Here is a 15,748-nt window from a genome sequence, read left to right as displayed (position 1 = left end):
AGGAGGAAGAGCACAGGACTGAACCTGAAACAGGCAGATCCCCCAGCAGCCTGCCCCTCAGGAGTGCCCACAGATCCTGGGAGAAGCCAGACAAAGGCTACCTTCAGAGCTGAACACATGGTTTCCTCTAGCGCTAAAGCCCTCATGAATTGCCGTCAAACTCTTTATCTTAGGTCATCAAAAGTCCTTTACTGATGGTTTGCTTTCAAAACTGTCCCATTTTAGAAGAGAAAACCTTGTGTTGTTTGAGCCAATAGGGCCACCTTATTTGTGTTTCCTGTTCTAACCTCTGGCCTCATACAAACAGCACTCTGGGCTTCTAAGCCTCAGCTCTGGCTGCAGCATCTTGCAAGTGCTGCACCCATTTATACCCCACCTCTGGTTCACACTGCTCTGAGGTAAACACTTCACCAGCCCCTCCTGTCAGAGGAAACCTCCAGAGTTCTCCGCCCCTGGCCCTTGCCACCCCTGACTGCTTTAAGTCACTTGAGACCAATGGTTATTTCAGAGCATGGGGATGGGGCAGTAAGATCTGTTCAAATCCCAGAAGCTTCATTCCAGTACGCCTGGTAGGAGGTTAAGATAGGTCCAGGGGCTGTGGGTCAGAGGCAATGTCCCTAGCATCCCCACGAGCCTTGTGCCTGAGAGCCCTTCTGGGAAGTTCCTTTGGGGCCCCTTCTGGTGTGTGAATTTGGGAATGAGGTCAACACTCTGGTTGGGGTCACTAGTATAGTGCCCAGAGAATAGCCCTGTCAACTACAGGCAACAGAGGAGGCTGGTGGCAGAGAGCTCTGCCCACCAGCTCAGCCAGGGCTTTTTCCTGCCTCCTGACTCTTGCCACCCACCCCCACTCGTATAGGCTGGTCCTGTCCTCAGCACAACTCCCAGTCTCCTAGGGCGGACAGGCTAGATCTCTCACAGGCACGAATACTGGCTGGGACACACAAACCCGGCAGAAATAATTTTCCTGCCCAGTGGAGTGAGGAAAATTGGTGGCCGCCTCAAAGTTCCTGCTTTCAATGAGGGCAGTCTGCTCATGTCCCGGCGGCTGTGGCCCTGCTGCCACCTTGCGTCCCGGTGGGGAGTCCATGTCTGGCACACTGGCTTTGCCCAGCGTTGGAGCCTCCTGGTCCTGTGACCCCTACCTCACTCTCCCTGCAGGGTGAATCCTTCTCAGGCTTCACGCAATCGCTGTGCCTTCTGAACAGCATATGGGAAAATGCACAGACAAAGGTGGAGCCCATTCCAAAGGTGACCCAAGAACACTCAGAGGAAACAGAAGCTTAGATATGGACTCCCAGGACCCAGGCCACAGGTCTAGCCAGTGGTGGAGGCGATGAGGGCACTCCCAGTTTGTCCTTCATTAGCTGCCCCAGGTAGGAATGGAAGATACGGGGATATTAAGAACACAATGCACTCAAATGAGACTCCACTCTTGCTGGGAGACAAGGTATGGGAAGTTGGAAGGGAAAAATCAAGCATCCCCTTAGGAACAGAAGTAGGGGTCTGGACAGACCTGAGGCCATTCCAGGAACTCTCCTCACTGGGCTGTTCCCTCTTGTTTGATCAGGATATATATAGTAAGCATCCCTGTGGGTGGATGGAGATGGAAGGACAACCTGGAGACAGAAGAGACTCCTGAGCTGTGGCTATAGTGACTGATGGGGAAACCAGGCTCCTTGCTATAGGTTTGGGGCCCAGAACCTTGCCTGTAAGACTCACAGTGTGACAAAAGGCGTGACCCAGTGACGGTCTCAGGTGTGAGGCGAATGCTTCGTGGGGGTGAGGGAGTCCCTCCTGTGACTGGCCAAGGCCAGCAAGGTTACTTCCGCAGGAGCAACCCACTTCTGCTTCTGAGATGGCACAAGTATGTTGGGACAGTTATGGAACCCTAGTGTCCAGACTTCTGAGGGTTGGGGACAGGAAGTGAGGACAAGCCTCTATCACACAAGGTAGTACTCCCCATGTCCAGCCATCTTTGTCCTTTCTTTTCACCCCAGCTCAAGACAGGCCTCCTCTAGGAAGCCTGCTGGGTTACCAGGCTCTGTTGTTCTGAACGCAAAAGCCCTGGGCTCTCAAATGTTGGCGTACTCTTTAGGTGGCAGCCCCAGGCTTTCCTCCACCTAGGAGAGGGTCCTGCAGAAGGTCAGACAAGGACAGGGGGCACTGGATAACCAGACCAACGATGGCTCAAATCCTCGATCAGTTTTCTCCTTGCTAGGGGCCTCTGGGAAGAGGCATAGCCCCTAAGCTTCAGTTGCACCGTCTGAACTAGTACCACCTTTCACACGGAGAGTGATAGGGACACAGACCCGCAGCCAGGGCCAGCTTTCTCCCTGCCCCCTCCCCACTGGTGGGAGATGAAGGTGGTCTAGTCGGGGGAGGGGTGAAACAAGGCCTTGGGAGCAGCTCCAGAGTCAGGTTGGTTGAAGGCCTTCCCAGGCGAGTCTGTAGACTTCCTAAGTATGGCAGGCAGAAGCCACCCGCCCCTCCCCCTCCTCCCTAGCCATCTGTGCGTTAGCAGTAGAGGAGGCAGGGCAGAGGAGAACAACATTCCGGCTTCGTCTGAGTAGGACCCATCTCTAGGGAAAGGTTACAGCCCAGGGCAGGAGAGGTAGCTAGAACCCAGTTCTAGGAACTGCATTTGTGTTCTGTGTTCTTCCCCCTCAGGCCTTTGGAGCTGTGTATGGGGTAACGTAGGACTTGAAGGGCTACTCCTACTCTGTGAGGACAGCAGGGATCAGGATTGGTGGTCCATGCTACCTCTCTTCTCAGCATGGGGTAACCCAGATCCCCAGAGCAAAAGACACATCCACCGTTGAGTCAGAGGTTAGCATAAGCCGTACACTCTGGGCCAGTGCTGCCTTCTTGGACCTGTCCCAATTGTGGTCCCTGCTCCTAGAGTCTGGGGGGTGGGGACATCCTGAGGCACACTTGACCCTCACCTTCTGCACCTGTTACAAAATAATGTCCCCGGGGAGAGGGGACGCACCTAACTTCTACCTTCTTGTCTGCCCGTTCCTTCCAGAGACTCGCTTTCATTGCCTCTCTCTTCCTTCCCTGTCAGCACCCTTTTCCTGCACTGTCACGGTGCCTGAATGCACCAGCTACTCCCCTAATTAAAGGAGAGAGAAGCTGCAGTGTACACAGCACATAAGGCAGAGAGGTGGATGGTGGTGACAGCCCCATGACAGCACGGATTTACTCGCTGCCCCTGGACTGTACACTTAAAGGTGATTAAAATGCCACCTCTTGCCATGCATGTTTTACCACGGTACAAAGTCAACATACATGCTGTGTTCGCTGCTAGTACCCCCTTATCTGCCTTGTGATAGGAGACCATGAACACACATGAACCATTGAGCCCACAGGCCCTGGGAGAAGCCAAAGGTAGGCTCTGCTGTCTCTTTCTTTCACCCCACATCCTTCCTGGCCCCGTGTGCTTGACGCCACTAGACTGAAAAGATGCTGGGGGGGTGGGGGCACCTTGGTTTCTCAGGACTTAGGCTGACCTCCACACGTGCTCCAGTTTGTGCTCCAATTGGTTGGAACCATCAGCGCCACTATGCCAGAGTCTGCCAAGTCCTGAGCGCTACTGGGGCCAAAAGGAGGGATGCTCTACCCTAGCCACAGTGGTCCTCCTGAAGTCATCATTCCTATTTGGTTACTTCTTGGAAGGAAGGAGCCTCTCCACTATTACGGGGCTCCCAAATAAAGATTTACAGGTTAGGCCCAAAAGTGGGCAGAGGGCAACTGCTGTTTAAGGAGTCCATGACAGGTATGGGGGCTAGGCATTGGCAGGAACTTGGAGAGGGTAGGGCAGTGGGCTACACTATTGGAAGCCACTTTGCTGTCTGTAAACTGCCAGCTCCCTGAGGGCAGGCACCTGTCCCTCACCGCCAAGTCGGTCCCTGGGGAGCCGAGAGGAGCTGGCCGGTACACAGCAGGTGCCTACTAAATGCTGAAGGCCCCCATCAAGTTGACCCAGGCAGTGCCCAGGACACATGTTGTTGCACCCCACACTCCTCCATTCATGCCCGCCGCCATTCATGTGCGCGGGACTCATTCACCCCGCGCGCCGCCATTCCGCGCCCTGTGCGCCCCGCGCCCACCACGTGCGCCCTGCCCGGCGCGGCGCGGGGAAGCGCCGGAGCAGCCGCGGCTGCGCGGGGCCGGGGCTGGCGGGGAGCCGGGCCGGGGGCGGGGGGCGGGCGCTCCCTGCGGGAAGCGGGGCGCTGGGGAGCCCCGGCCGCGGGCTCGGGCGCGCAGAGCCGGGGCCATGTGGACGGGCGGCCGGCGGCCGGGCCGGCTTCGCCGGGCGGTGAGTACCCGAGAGCCCGGCGGGCAGGGCGCGGGGCGGGGCGGGGCGGCGGGCACCACGCCGGGGCGGTCCCTGCGCGCGCCCGCGGCGGCCCTGGGTGGCGCCGGGGCCCGGGGCCCTCGCGCGGGGCGGGGCGGCCGGGCCTCCGCCTCTGCTGTGCGCGTGCGGCCTGAGGACTTGCGGAAGGCGGGTGTGGGGGCCCCGGCTGAGCCCACCCCGTTCGGGGGGCGGCCCTGGAGAGGCCGCAGAGCCGGAAGGAGACTGGCCAGGGGCCGCTTCCCGAGCGTGGGCCGCGCGTTAGCCCGCGCAAGCCTCGGGTATCTTCATCTCAGGCGGCCCTAGCAGGCCGCCAGCAGCCCTCCCCATTGACAGGCGAGGAAACTGAGGCTGGGCAGGCAGGGGCTCGGTCAGAGCCATTCTGCAGGCACTGACCTGCTCACAGAGCCCCAGCACGGTGGCTGGGAATTCTGCCCCTAGCATTTCCGCTTCCTGCCTGGTTTAGAGGTGTTTCCTTCCTCGTGTGTGCCCACCCCATCAGAACAAGGTTCCTTTGGGGCAAGAGCTGCGTGGGCAACATCCCTGAATTTCCTGAGCGAGCAGGATGGGAGCTAGGAAGGTCTCCTGGAGCAAATGCTGGCTGCAAGAGAAGGGAGCCATGCAGGTGTGCAGCCCTGATGGCCAGGGTTGGCCCACCAGTGCAGTCACCGGACTAGCACCTTGGGCACATGTGGGGCATCATCTTAATGGGCTCCCTTATCCTGAGGTCCCAATACACTGGACCCCTAGAAGCGTGGGATAGTCTCTTTCGTTCTCTGGGCCTCAGTTCCCTCAGTGGCCGGGCACAAGTGATCTTTGCTACTAACAAGTCTAGGGTATGAGAAGGTCTCAGAGAAAGCCCCTTATCCACTCTGCTGTGTCTGGGCAGCCCACTAGGGCAAGTGGCCCTTGGGGGCGGCTCTGCCTGGCATCTGTGACAAGCAGGGCGGAGAGGCAGCAGCAGGGCCTGGCAGTCTCCTGCAAACCCTTAATTTTCCCACAGCTCACTATAATCAGGGCGGCTCTGGAAAGCAAGCACAGTGGCAGATGCAGGCGCAAGGCGAGGGGCTGCTGCACAGCACCCAGGACCCCGCCAAGTTACTGTCTCGCGTGCGTGCGTTCATTCCTGTGGCCTGTTCCAAACCTGGAACTGCTGGAAGACAGGGCTGCCTGGGGCCACGGCCTGTAAGAGCTTCCCATAGACTGGAAGTCGGATGAGGGACCCACATAAGCCAAGAGCAGAACTCAGTGTGAAGCAGTCGGGACGGGGACTTTCCAGTTACACTCTCCCTCTCTCTCTCAAGGCCTTGAGCATCTGGTTGGCCTGCAGTGGTTGCCATTTATAGAATACTGACTGTGTACTGGGTATCGTCATCAGCACCATTCCCGTAGCAGCATCCCGGAGAGTGAATGGATAGATAAGTGAATGAATGAGTGCACGGGAGGAAGGGGGTACAGCACATCGGTCAACAGGGCTTGGACACAGTCCACAAGAATCCCCTACAACTTACCAGAGAAGGGCCACAGGCTAAACTGGGGGAGCTGAAGTTAGTGCTGGGGTATCAGGACAAGGCTCGCAGGAAGTGAGAAGGTGTGAGTCTAAGAACCACGGAAAGCATCTCTCAGAAACGCTCAGTCCAAGGCCAGGGAAGTCCTTCCAGCTTAGGACTCCAATGTTCAGAGCTGCGAGCTCACTGCATTGGTCCACAGTTGTCCCAGGGTCCTCTCTCACCTCCCATCCTGCCTCAGCGCTAGTCATGGGACTGATGGAGAACGTTGGTTCCAGTCTCTGTTCTGCACTGGTTTGCTGTGTAACCTCATGCAAGGTCCTAAACCTGTACAGAGCCCCGTGTCAGAGGCCAAGGCTCTGGCACAGCCTGAAGAGGCAGGCCCCAGCAGGTGACTGGTGACTGACAGTTGGACAGCACTGTCCCTGCTGGGTCAGACTTAGAATGGGCAGATGGGTAAATGGATGGGGGCATTCTCTGTTCACCTTGCATAGTTTCTGCAAGTTTCTTGATACATGCTATCAGTTGGGTAAACCAGCCTTCAGGAGTTTGCCATCTAGTGAGAGATGCAGACATTGGCCAGTGTAGCAGGGAGTGAGGAGAGATCTCTATGTCCCGCTAGTCAAGACGAGTCCAACAATGAGCCCAGGGTCAGAGTGCTGCTTCAGAGGGAATCTCCTTCAGAAAAGCAGCAGCTATCAAGCCCTAGGCTGAGCTAGTGAGTCAAAGTTGTGTGCAATCAACAAGCTTTGAACCAAATTGGGAGGTGGGGTAGGAAGACAGATGGAGAGGCTCTAGGGCGTGCCTCTGGTGGTGCATGCTGGGATGGGGAGATGATACCAACAGGCAATGTATGGGTGGGAGTATGTAGCAGGGTAGACCCGTCGTAGGTAAGTAGAGATCTGAGAGGTGGGGCGGTGGGGAAGCCTGGTGGTTGTAAGAGAAAAGGAAATGTATGGGAACAGCTGGAAGAGCTGATCTAGAGTGAGGACCCAATGAGTAGAAGGAAATGTTGAGGCCTGAGTGCAAAGCGAATTGATTTCTGGTCTTAGGGCAGGACGGATGAATGGAGGGGTGGTTGTGTAGATGTCAGGGGATATGTGGGTGACGAGAGGGGTGGATACAGAGGAAGCATCAAAATGTGTGCTTATAGACACGGAGGGAATGGCTGTGTGAATAGCTAGATTACTGAGTGAGTGCTGGGGTAGGGAGAACCTTGAATGCCTGTTGGATAAGAGGTAGAATCGGATGGACAGAGGGGTCCAAGAGGAGAAGTGACAGTGAATGACACCTAGACCTAGGTGTGGAAGGGCAGGCCTGCGCACGGATGTGCACACATCAACCCATGAAGACAAGTTGCAGGAATGGTACACGGTCGAGCGGGCGGCCAGTAGACTCAGGAGTGAGGTTGTGAATGACGGCTGGATAAGCGCCTGTCAGCGGTTGGCAGGTGCAGACCTGGGAGGCTGGGTGAATAGCTACGGGACCTGTGGGTGGAAGGCAGTTGGCACAATGCGTAGGTGGAGCATCAGGCCATGCCCTCTGGGTGCCGCTCTCTGTTCACATGCGCCTAGATTCCTCTGCTTCAGAGACAGACAACTGAGCAGAGCTGGAGGAGGATCAGACCCTCATGCTGAGTCCTAAATCAGTGGCCCCTGTGCTCACCCCACCAAGGAATGAGCTCCCCTGTAAATGAATTCAGGGAGGCATGTAGTATTCATGATGCCCCATCTAAAGATGAGCAGCCAGCCTGACAATCACGTGGGAGGTTTCTCTCATGGTTGGGGAGACCCTGAGGAAGGTCTGGGTAGCCTGAGCTCACTTCCTTTCTGAGGAGTGAGAGGTGGTTGAATCTGAGTGACATAATCCACAGAGTAGGTGTGAGGCGCCATGATAGCCAAGAGCTGTGGCTGTCTGGGGGGGATCCCTGTGCTATCAGCAGGAAGCTAAGTGTCCCAGGGGACTTTTTGGAATTGCTTCCATGAAGGGGAGCATGGGGGCAAATCTGGTGCTTGGAGAATGCAGGAGAGAAGCAGTGGTCTCTAGGGTGCCTGCTCCATACGTGGTCTGTGATGAACCGTGTGTATTTCCCAATACATCCCAGATCTTCCTCTGGAGACAGAGTGGCTGTCCCTAGCTTGGAGAATCATGAGAACAAGATGACTTGGGTTCTCAGGGCTTACCACCTGCCTGTACGTGGGGCCTCGGGAGCTGCAGGCAGCATCTGCCTCTCCTTCTTCTCCCCAGAGTTTTTACATCACCTATGGTATCCTGTGCCACCACGATGGAGAACAGACTTGCCATGCAACCCACCAGAGGGAGAGTGGTGCCCTGGAGGGCTTGGGAGGTGGGCAGGAGTGGGGATCCCTTCTTGAGATGGTAACTCAGGCTACCAAGAGGCTAGCAGGCCCAGACCACGAGTTGTGATGGCCGGCCTGAGAGCCAGCAGGTTGTTTTGACAACAGAACTCATCTGATATGGCCGGAACTCAGGAATAGGCTCAAAGGACCTGCTGGACAGAGCCCCAGGTCCTCCAGGGACCACACATGCTGGTGCCATAGGCAAATGAGAGCCCCTGCCAGTGAACCCCAAGTTCTGCTGGGACTTCTGCCCATCACAGTTCCTACTGCCCTGCCTACCCTGCAAACCTGGGTACAGTTAGATGAGAGGGTGCTCCAAGGTCTGATGGGCCATTGGAAAGGATCTAACCTCGGGTCCTCCAGTCCAAGGGGTCTGTTCTATCAGGTGACGAGGTAGGGGTGGAGGAAGGTTGGGAATGCAGAGGAAACATCAGGCATTGTGGCAGGGACGCTGTGGTTCTTCCAGGGACTGGAGACTTCCGTACATCTTCATCCAACAGCCCAAAGTAGGCTTGCATCAGGTTGGGACAATACCTGGGGGCCAATATCTGAACTTGCATGTCTTTCATGGTACCCACCCATCCATTGACAAATTCATTCACCCATTCCCTACATCCCCCTCCATTGATTCACCTACCCATTCATCCATCCACCCACTCCCTTACACACCCATCCATCTTTCACCTACCCATCCATCATCCACCTACCCATTCATCCACCCCTCCAGTCAAACCTTTCACACACATCCACCTTCCCATCTATCCACTCATCCACCCACCCATCATCCATCCACCCACCCACTCAGTCATTCATTCACCTATTCATCAGTGAGTCTATCCATCTACCTACCTACCCATTCATCCAGCTAGCTACTCATTTCCTTACTCATAGGTCCGCCTACCCATCTATCCATCCACCTGTCCATCCATCCACCAATTCATTCACCTACTCATTCATTAGTCTATCCATCCACCCACCTCTCCATCTGCTTACCCATTTATGCATCCATCCATCTACCAATTCATTCATTCACCTGTCCATCCATTACTCTATCCATCTATCCATGTACCCATTCATCCATCCATTCATTCATCCACTCAGTCCCTTACACAACCATCCATCCATCCATCCATCCACCTACATATTCATTAGTCTGTCTTCCCACCTATCCATTCATCTACTTACCCATTTATCCATTCATCCATCCACCCACTCATTCATCCATCTACCCCTCCATGCATACACCCATGCATCCATCTACCCCTCCATCCATCCACCCACCCATCCATCCATCCACTCATCCATCCATCTACCCCTCCATCCACCCACCCATCCATCCACCCACCCCATCCATCCATTCATACACCCACCCACCCATCCATCCACCCACCCACCCCACCCATCCATCCACCCACCCACCCCCATCCATCCATTCATACACCCACCCACCCATCCATCCACCCACCCACCCCATCCATCCATTCATACACCCACCCATCCATCCATTCACCCACCCACCCATCCATCCATTCATCCACCCATTCATCCACCCACCCACCCATCCATCCATTCATCCACCCACCCACCCACCCATCCATCCATTCATCCACCTACCCACCCACCCACCTACCCATCCATCCATTCATCCACCCACCCATCCATCCATCCACCCATTCATCCATCCACCCATCCATCCACCCACCCATCCATCCATCCACCCATTCATCCATCCATCCACCCATCCACCCACCCACCCATCCATCCATCCACCCATCCATCTACCCACCCATCATCCACCCACCCATCCATCCACCCATCCACCCACCCATCCATCCATCCACCCATCCATCCACCCAGCCCCCTATCCACCCACCCATCCTAAGCCATGTTAAGCCTGTGCTATGTGTCAGATGCAGTGCAGAGAATTGTTATTCAAATGAGAGCCACAGAGACCGAGCAGATGATTGCTGGGGGGCTGTGTCATGTGAAAGGCAGTGGGTATGAAAGACGCTGGCAGACACATCTGATCTAATTGTGGGGACAGCAAGGGACAAACTATGGAACTGGGGCTCTAAAGGCTAGTCAAAAGTTAGATGAGGAAGAGAATGAAGAGCGCGCACATGTGTTGCAAAGGCCACTGGGGCACCAAGAGTTTGGCACATTCGAGAACTAGACGCATTCCTCTGGGGGCAGTGGTGGGACGGCCCTGGATCATCAGAGTTCTGCAAGCCGGGTGGACATATGACACTGTCGAGTTGCCTAGGCCGAGGTTTACAGAGCTGGTATGGCCCCATGTGGGAGGCAGGTGATCACAAGGTTGCAGGTGAGACTTGGTGGCATGTGGGGCCTGAAAGGTGATGGTAGAGGTAGTGGGGAGGTGGTCGGGGTAGCACAGAGCTGGTTGCAGTTTTCCCACATTGGGCAGCTGAGCCCTCGGTGGTGCCACTGCCTGCTGAATCCTGCCACCATTAGGATGGCTACCATGGCCTCCAAAGAGGTGTCTAGCAGCACCCAGAAAGCTGGCACCTTGGGGGCTCGTCCTGCAGAGTCCTAGTAGACTTCAAGATGTGCAGTGTGGACAGGTAGTAGTGGAGGCTGCTAGATGGCTGAGGGCCTGGGCTGCTACCACTTTAGTTTCCTGTGAAGCTCAGGGGTGACCCAGGCGCACAGCTTTCCTGCCTCATGGCACTACCCCATGTCGCTGCACCTGGGCCATCACTACAAGTCCCCACTCCAGAGTTAGCAGCCGCCACCACCCACCTCATCCCCGAGTATCTCCCTGGTACACTAGCCACCAAGACTAGAGTAGCTATGACGTAAGCAGGACAGGGCCATCTTTCTACAGTTAAGGTGACAACAGGGGCAGGAAGGGTAGGGCTACTGTGAGGATCCAGTTTTGTCTTGTCCTTCTGTTCCTCTTGTCTCTACGTATGGCCTTTGCCACAAGTGTGCTTCATGGTGCAATGCGGCTGTCACAGCTCCAACCACAGAGTCAGAGGGGTGGAGGAGTAGGACCTTGTAGGATGTGGGGAAGCTGCCTGGACTGTGGTAGAGAGCTCCCTAAGTGATGCACCCGGTGTTTTTCATTTCCCTGGCTGCAAGGGAGCCTGGAAAGTATGGGCTTTTAGCTGGGATGCTATCTTGCATCCCAGATGAAAATGCATTTTCTTTGTTTTTTTTTTTTTTTTTGGTAGGCGTGTGGGATGTGTGTACATGTTTGTATGTGTACATCTAAAAGTGAGAGGTTAACATTATTTGACTTCCTGTTGCTCTCCACCCAGTTCAGCTAGACTGGCTGGCCCGAGAGCTCCCTGGACCCACCTGCCTCCCTCTGTCCAGTGCAGGAGTGACAGAGAGGTCTACCGCTTTCGAGTTTATTATTTACTTATTTATTATTATTAAGTTGTTTATTTACATTGCATCTTGATCAATCGAAGTTTCCCCTCCCTCCTCTCCTCCCATTTGCTCCCTGTCTCCTCCCTCCCCTGCCCCCACAAACCCCTCCTCCTCTTCTCCTCAGAAAAGGGGAAGCCTCCTAGGAATATCAACCAGCCTCGGCATATCAATCGCAGTAACTCTAGGCACATCTTCTAATGAGGCTCGACAAGGCAGCCCAGCTAGGGGAAAGGGATCCGAAGGCAGGCAACAGAGTCAGAGACAGCCTGTGCTCCTGATGTTAGGGGTTCCACATGAAGACCAAGCTGCACATCTGTTACACATGTGCAGAGGACCTAGGTCTGTCCCATGCAGGCTCTCTGTTTAGCTAGTTCAGTCTCTGTGGGTCCCTATGGGCCCAGGTCAGTTGATTCTGTAGGTTTTCTTGTGGTGTCCTTGACCTCCCTGGCTCCTTCAGTCCTTCCTCCTCTTCTTCCACAGGATTCCCCGAGCTCTGCCTAATGTTTGGCTATGGGTCTCTGCACCTGTTTCCATCAGCTGCTGAGTGAAGCCTCTTGGATGACAGTTATGCTAGGTCCCTATCTGCAAGTTGAGCAGAATATCGTTACTATCAGGGGTGGGTCCCTCTCGTGGCATGGGTCTCAAGCTGGACCGGTTATGGGTTGGCCCGCCCCTCAGTTTCCACTCCTTCTTTGCACATCCCGTGGGCAGGACAGATTGTGGATCTAAGGTTCTGTGGATGGGTTAGTGTTCCAACGCCTCCTTGCCTGGTCACAGGAGATGGCTGGTTCCTGCTCCATATTCCCATATCTAGGAGTCGTAGCTTGGGTCAACCTCATAGATCTCTGGGAGTTTCCATTGTCCTGGGTTTCTAACTTGTAGCGGAGTTGTCTCTCCCAGTACTCTCTGCCTCCAGTACTCTCTGCCTCCGTCTTCCCCCCATATCCTCCTCTGGACTCCCAGCACTCCCCTCTCTCTTGCCCTCCCCTCTCCTCCCTCTCCGCTCGCACATTTATATGGGTTCCTAACTGAATTGAATTCAGCTCCTGACGTTTGCACTCTACCCACCGAACCATCTCCTTGGCCCTGAATGCACACTTTTAGGAAGAGTTATTCGGCACTTGTAATCCGGCCTCGTTGCTGCACGTATGGCTTCCCTGTGTCTATACTGAGCGGTAGCTGTTTCTGTTGTCTGTCCTTCAGTCCCCAGTTCCTAGTTTCAGCCATGGCATCCCCTGTCTGCCCACTGGGCAGAGCTGAGGATGTGACCTTCTCTCTCTGGCACTTGAATGACAATCAATTTTAGGGGCGGGGCCGCTGGGTGCTGGCATTGAGTCAATGGGTAGGAGGGCATTCGCTGGTCATTGTGGCCTGACCCGAGAGGGTATGAGTGTTCCGCCTGTGGAGACAGATGACAGAAAGCATGGCACTGGACCGCCTAAGAAGGATGCTTACTGGAGCCAGCTCCCAGGCCCGGAACCCTGACCCTCCAAGCTCTGGACGGATACATTCCAGCTCCCTCCTGTCATCCAGGGCAGAAGCCCACAGGAGGGAGATCCACAGCCCCAGCACGGGCCCAGAGAACATCGTATCCCACCCGAGCTGGGAGACTAGGGCACTGGGGTGTCCGGGTTCTCCTTCTCCAGCAGAATCCCCTGGCCCAGGCTGCAGGGTTGCTGGGGGATCCCTTGCCCGCTTGTGCCGCCAGCGGGAGGCCAGGATGCCTTTCTCCAAGTTCCTGGATGAGGTCACTGTGCGTGTGCTGGATCCAGTGACCCTAGAGGGCTTCAGGGGCTCCCAAGGCCACAGCCAGGAGCCCTCTCCAGGTGACCACAGCACCGGCCCAACCCAGGAACCCCAGCTTAGGGTCACAGCTTCAGAGGAGAAGGAGCCGGCTCGGTGTCCCTGGCACTCCTTGGAGGAGGTCACAGGCCTTGGCTGCGGTGAGCAGGGAGAGCCAGCTTGCTCCCCCAGCCTGGACGGGGTGAGTCCCAATCCTATCCCCCTACCCCAGCATAAGCATGAATGAATGAGTCTGCTCCTTACAGGTCCTGTCTGACCGCGTTATCATAGTTTTGTTGTGATCTGTGTGAACGAAGACCTAAGAACCCAAAGCATGAGTCATGGATGTGGAAGTGAAAGTTCTGGCTTCAGGGCAGCCAACCAGGTCTGGATCTGAGTAAACAATCCCGGTAACAATAGCACAGCATTGCTGGGTCAGCCAAGCCTTCCTGGTTTACCAGAGGCTCCTAAAGATACCCTATTATGGAGGACAGTGCTTATTCTGGAGTTCTCTTTCTTTCAAACTCCATTAGCAAAGGTCTATAGCTCTTGGGATAGCCAGTGGTCTAGGGAGGGGTCTGCGTGCCTATTGGCTCATCCTGCTCTAAGCTCCACATGGGCTATCTCCTTCTATGTTCCTCAATGGGCAGGGAAGGACACTACAGAACCCAGCTGCAGTGAGTCTCCAGTCCATCCTCATGGCTTGCCTGCAGAGCCAGTCCTGGGAGGGGGCATAGAGTCCTCTGCTTCTTAGAGGTCCCCAGAGTCTCCTCAGGGTCCACCAGGGCCAGATGCCCAGTGTGTGTCTGGATGGGTGTTTCTACATTCCTGGACCTCAGTTTTCCCAGCAGTGAATGACTCTGGTCATGTCCCCATCTCCTCCATGAGACACTAATAGTCAGGAACCCCCACTGTCTGCAGCTGTGTCTGTATATATTACCCCCTCCCCCACACCCTGCCTCTCAGGACCTTCAGGGCGCAGAGGAGTTGCTGACACCCAGGCCTCTGGAAGGCTTGGTTCAAAGGCTCTAGTTACAACCTTCAGGGGTGGCACATGGGGAGGGGTTGTAGCTGAGAGTCTTGGGGACCTGTTGGGCCAGGGGTGCAGGATGGGGTGGGACCAGCCTGAAAACCCTGTGAGAACCAGTGCCTCCTCCAGGGAGGGAGAGGATGACTCGAATGTGGTGCTGCGTTTTAGTCCTGCCTCTGTCCTGTCTGGCCACAGGTAGTAGGTAAATGAGACCGCCAGTGTGGACGGTCATAGGAAACTGCAGCTGCTACAGACTTGGGACTGAAGCTCAGTCTTACTTAACCCAGTGTGAGTGACTTCAAAGCCAACTTTTTTTCTTTTGAGAACTAAGTGTCAAAAAAGAAATCAAGAGACACCGAGCCAGTGACGTGGTGGGGTAGGATTGTGACAATATGCTTGATATTGAGTGACCCAGAGCAAGTAGCTTCCCGTGGGTTTGGAAAGTGCCTCTCTCACTGGGAGCTGCGCGGGGCAACTGCCTCATGCCCCCGATCTCTTACCATGTGGGAATGTGGGACGGAGTTGCTAGATCTTCCAAATTTTTTCAGTAGGAGCCAAAAATATGGATTTTAAAATGTAAACTCTTCCAATTTTTAAATGTTGGCTCAAACATTAAAAGGAAAAGAAAAAAACCGAAAGAAAGAAACCTCAAACAGGCCAAATACAACATGCTAGCAGGCCAGATTTAGCTTGGTAGGCCAGTTTGCAGGCACAGGCCTCAGTGACAATGTAAGAGGGTTGCAGGGGGATCCCTGTGAGCCCAGAGAGCCCAGAAAAGCCCAAGGAGGCAGGGTCTGCTGTACTTAAAAAGGAGGCCTTGCCCTCTTCTTGGGCCAGCGCCAAGCCATGCTAACTTGTGAGGCAGTCTTGGAAGGGTATTCTTCTTGCCCCCACCAGCTGAGGTTGCCATGGAGACCCTACAGCACACACACAGAGCCTGGGGGGGTGGGAGGGGGTGCCTAGGGATGCTAGATCCTGTCCTCAACTTCCCATGATCCAGCCGTGGCACACAGGTAACTTCTCACCCTCCTAGCAACACCTACTCTGCTTTCTGCTTCTGGACACAATGGAGCCTCTAGGTACTGGCCTGGCTCCTGGGACCTCAGGGCTATAATGACCAATGTCAGGGCCTAAGTGCCACCTCCGGGCTGCCACTCCCAGATCTGCATTTCCTGACCCTGTTTTCCAACTCCAGGTTCCCATGTCTCCATGGATGCCTCCCTCCAGACTGTTCGGGCAGCTTCAGACCCTCCAGACCAGGGCTCCATCCTCCCTCCTCCCTCCTCCCTCCTCCCTCCTCTGTACCACCTGTAAG

General features: G+C 55.3%; 1 protein-coding gene across 10 annotated transcripts in view; it reads left to right on the top strand.

Moving 5' to 3' along the window:
* Positions 1-4,213: 4,213 nt before the first annotated feature.
* The window catches only part of Begain (brain-enriched guanylate kinase-associated), a 36,249-nt gene continuing 24,714 nt past the window's right edge, over positions 4,214-15,748 (top strand). For 9 of the 10 annotated variants that reach the window (XM_087554873.1, XM_087554868.1, XM_087554863.1 and 6 more), the window contains exon 1: positions 4,214-4,321. Coding sequence is in view for 6 of the 10 variants with exons in the window: in XM_087554863.1 (XP_087410989.1) it covers positions 4,280-4,321 (42 nt within the window). In the remaining 4 variants the exon portion in view is untranslated. 10 annotated transcript variants of the gene reach the window in all.

This window comes from Rattus norvegicus, chromosome 6 (assembly GCF_021556685.1).
Source record: "Rattus norvegicus strain SHRSP/BbbUtx chromosome 6, alternate assembly SHRSP_T2T, whole genome shotgun sequence".
In the NCBI taxonomy this organism is placed as follows: Eukaryota; Metazoa; Chordata; class Mammalia; order Rodentia; family Muridae; genus Rattus; species Rattus norvegicus.
This window is presented reverse-complemented; position numbering and strand designations above follow the sequence as displayed.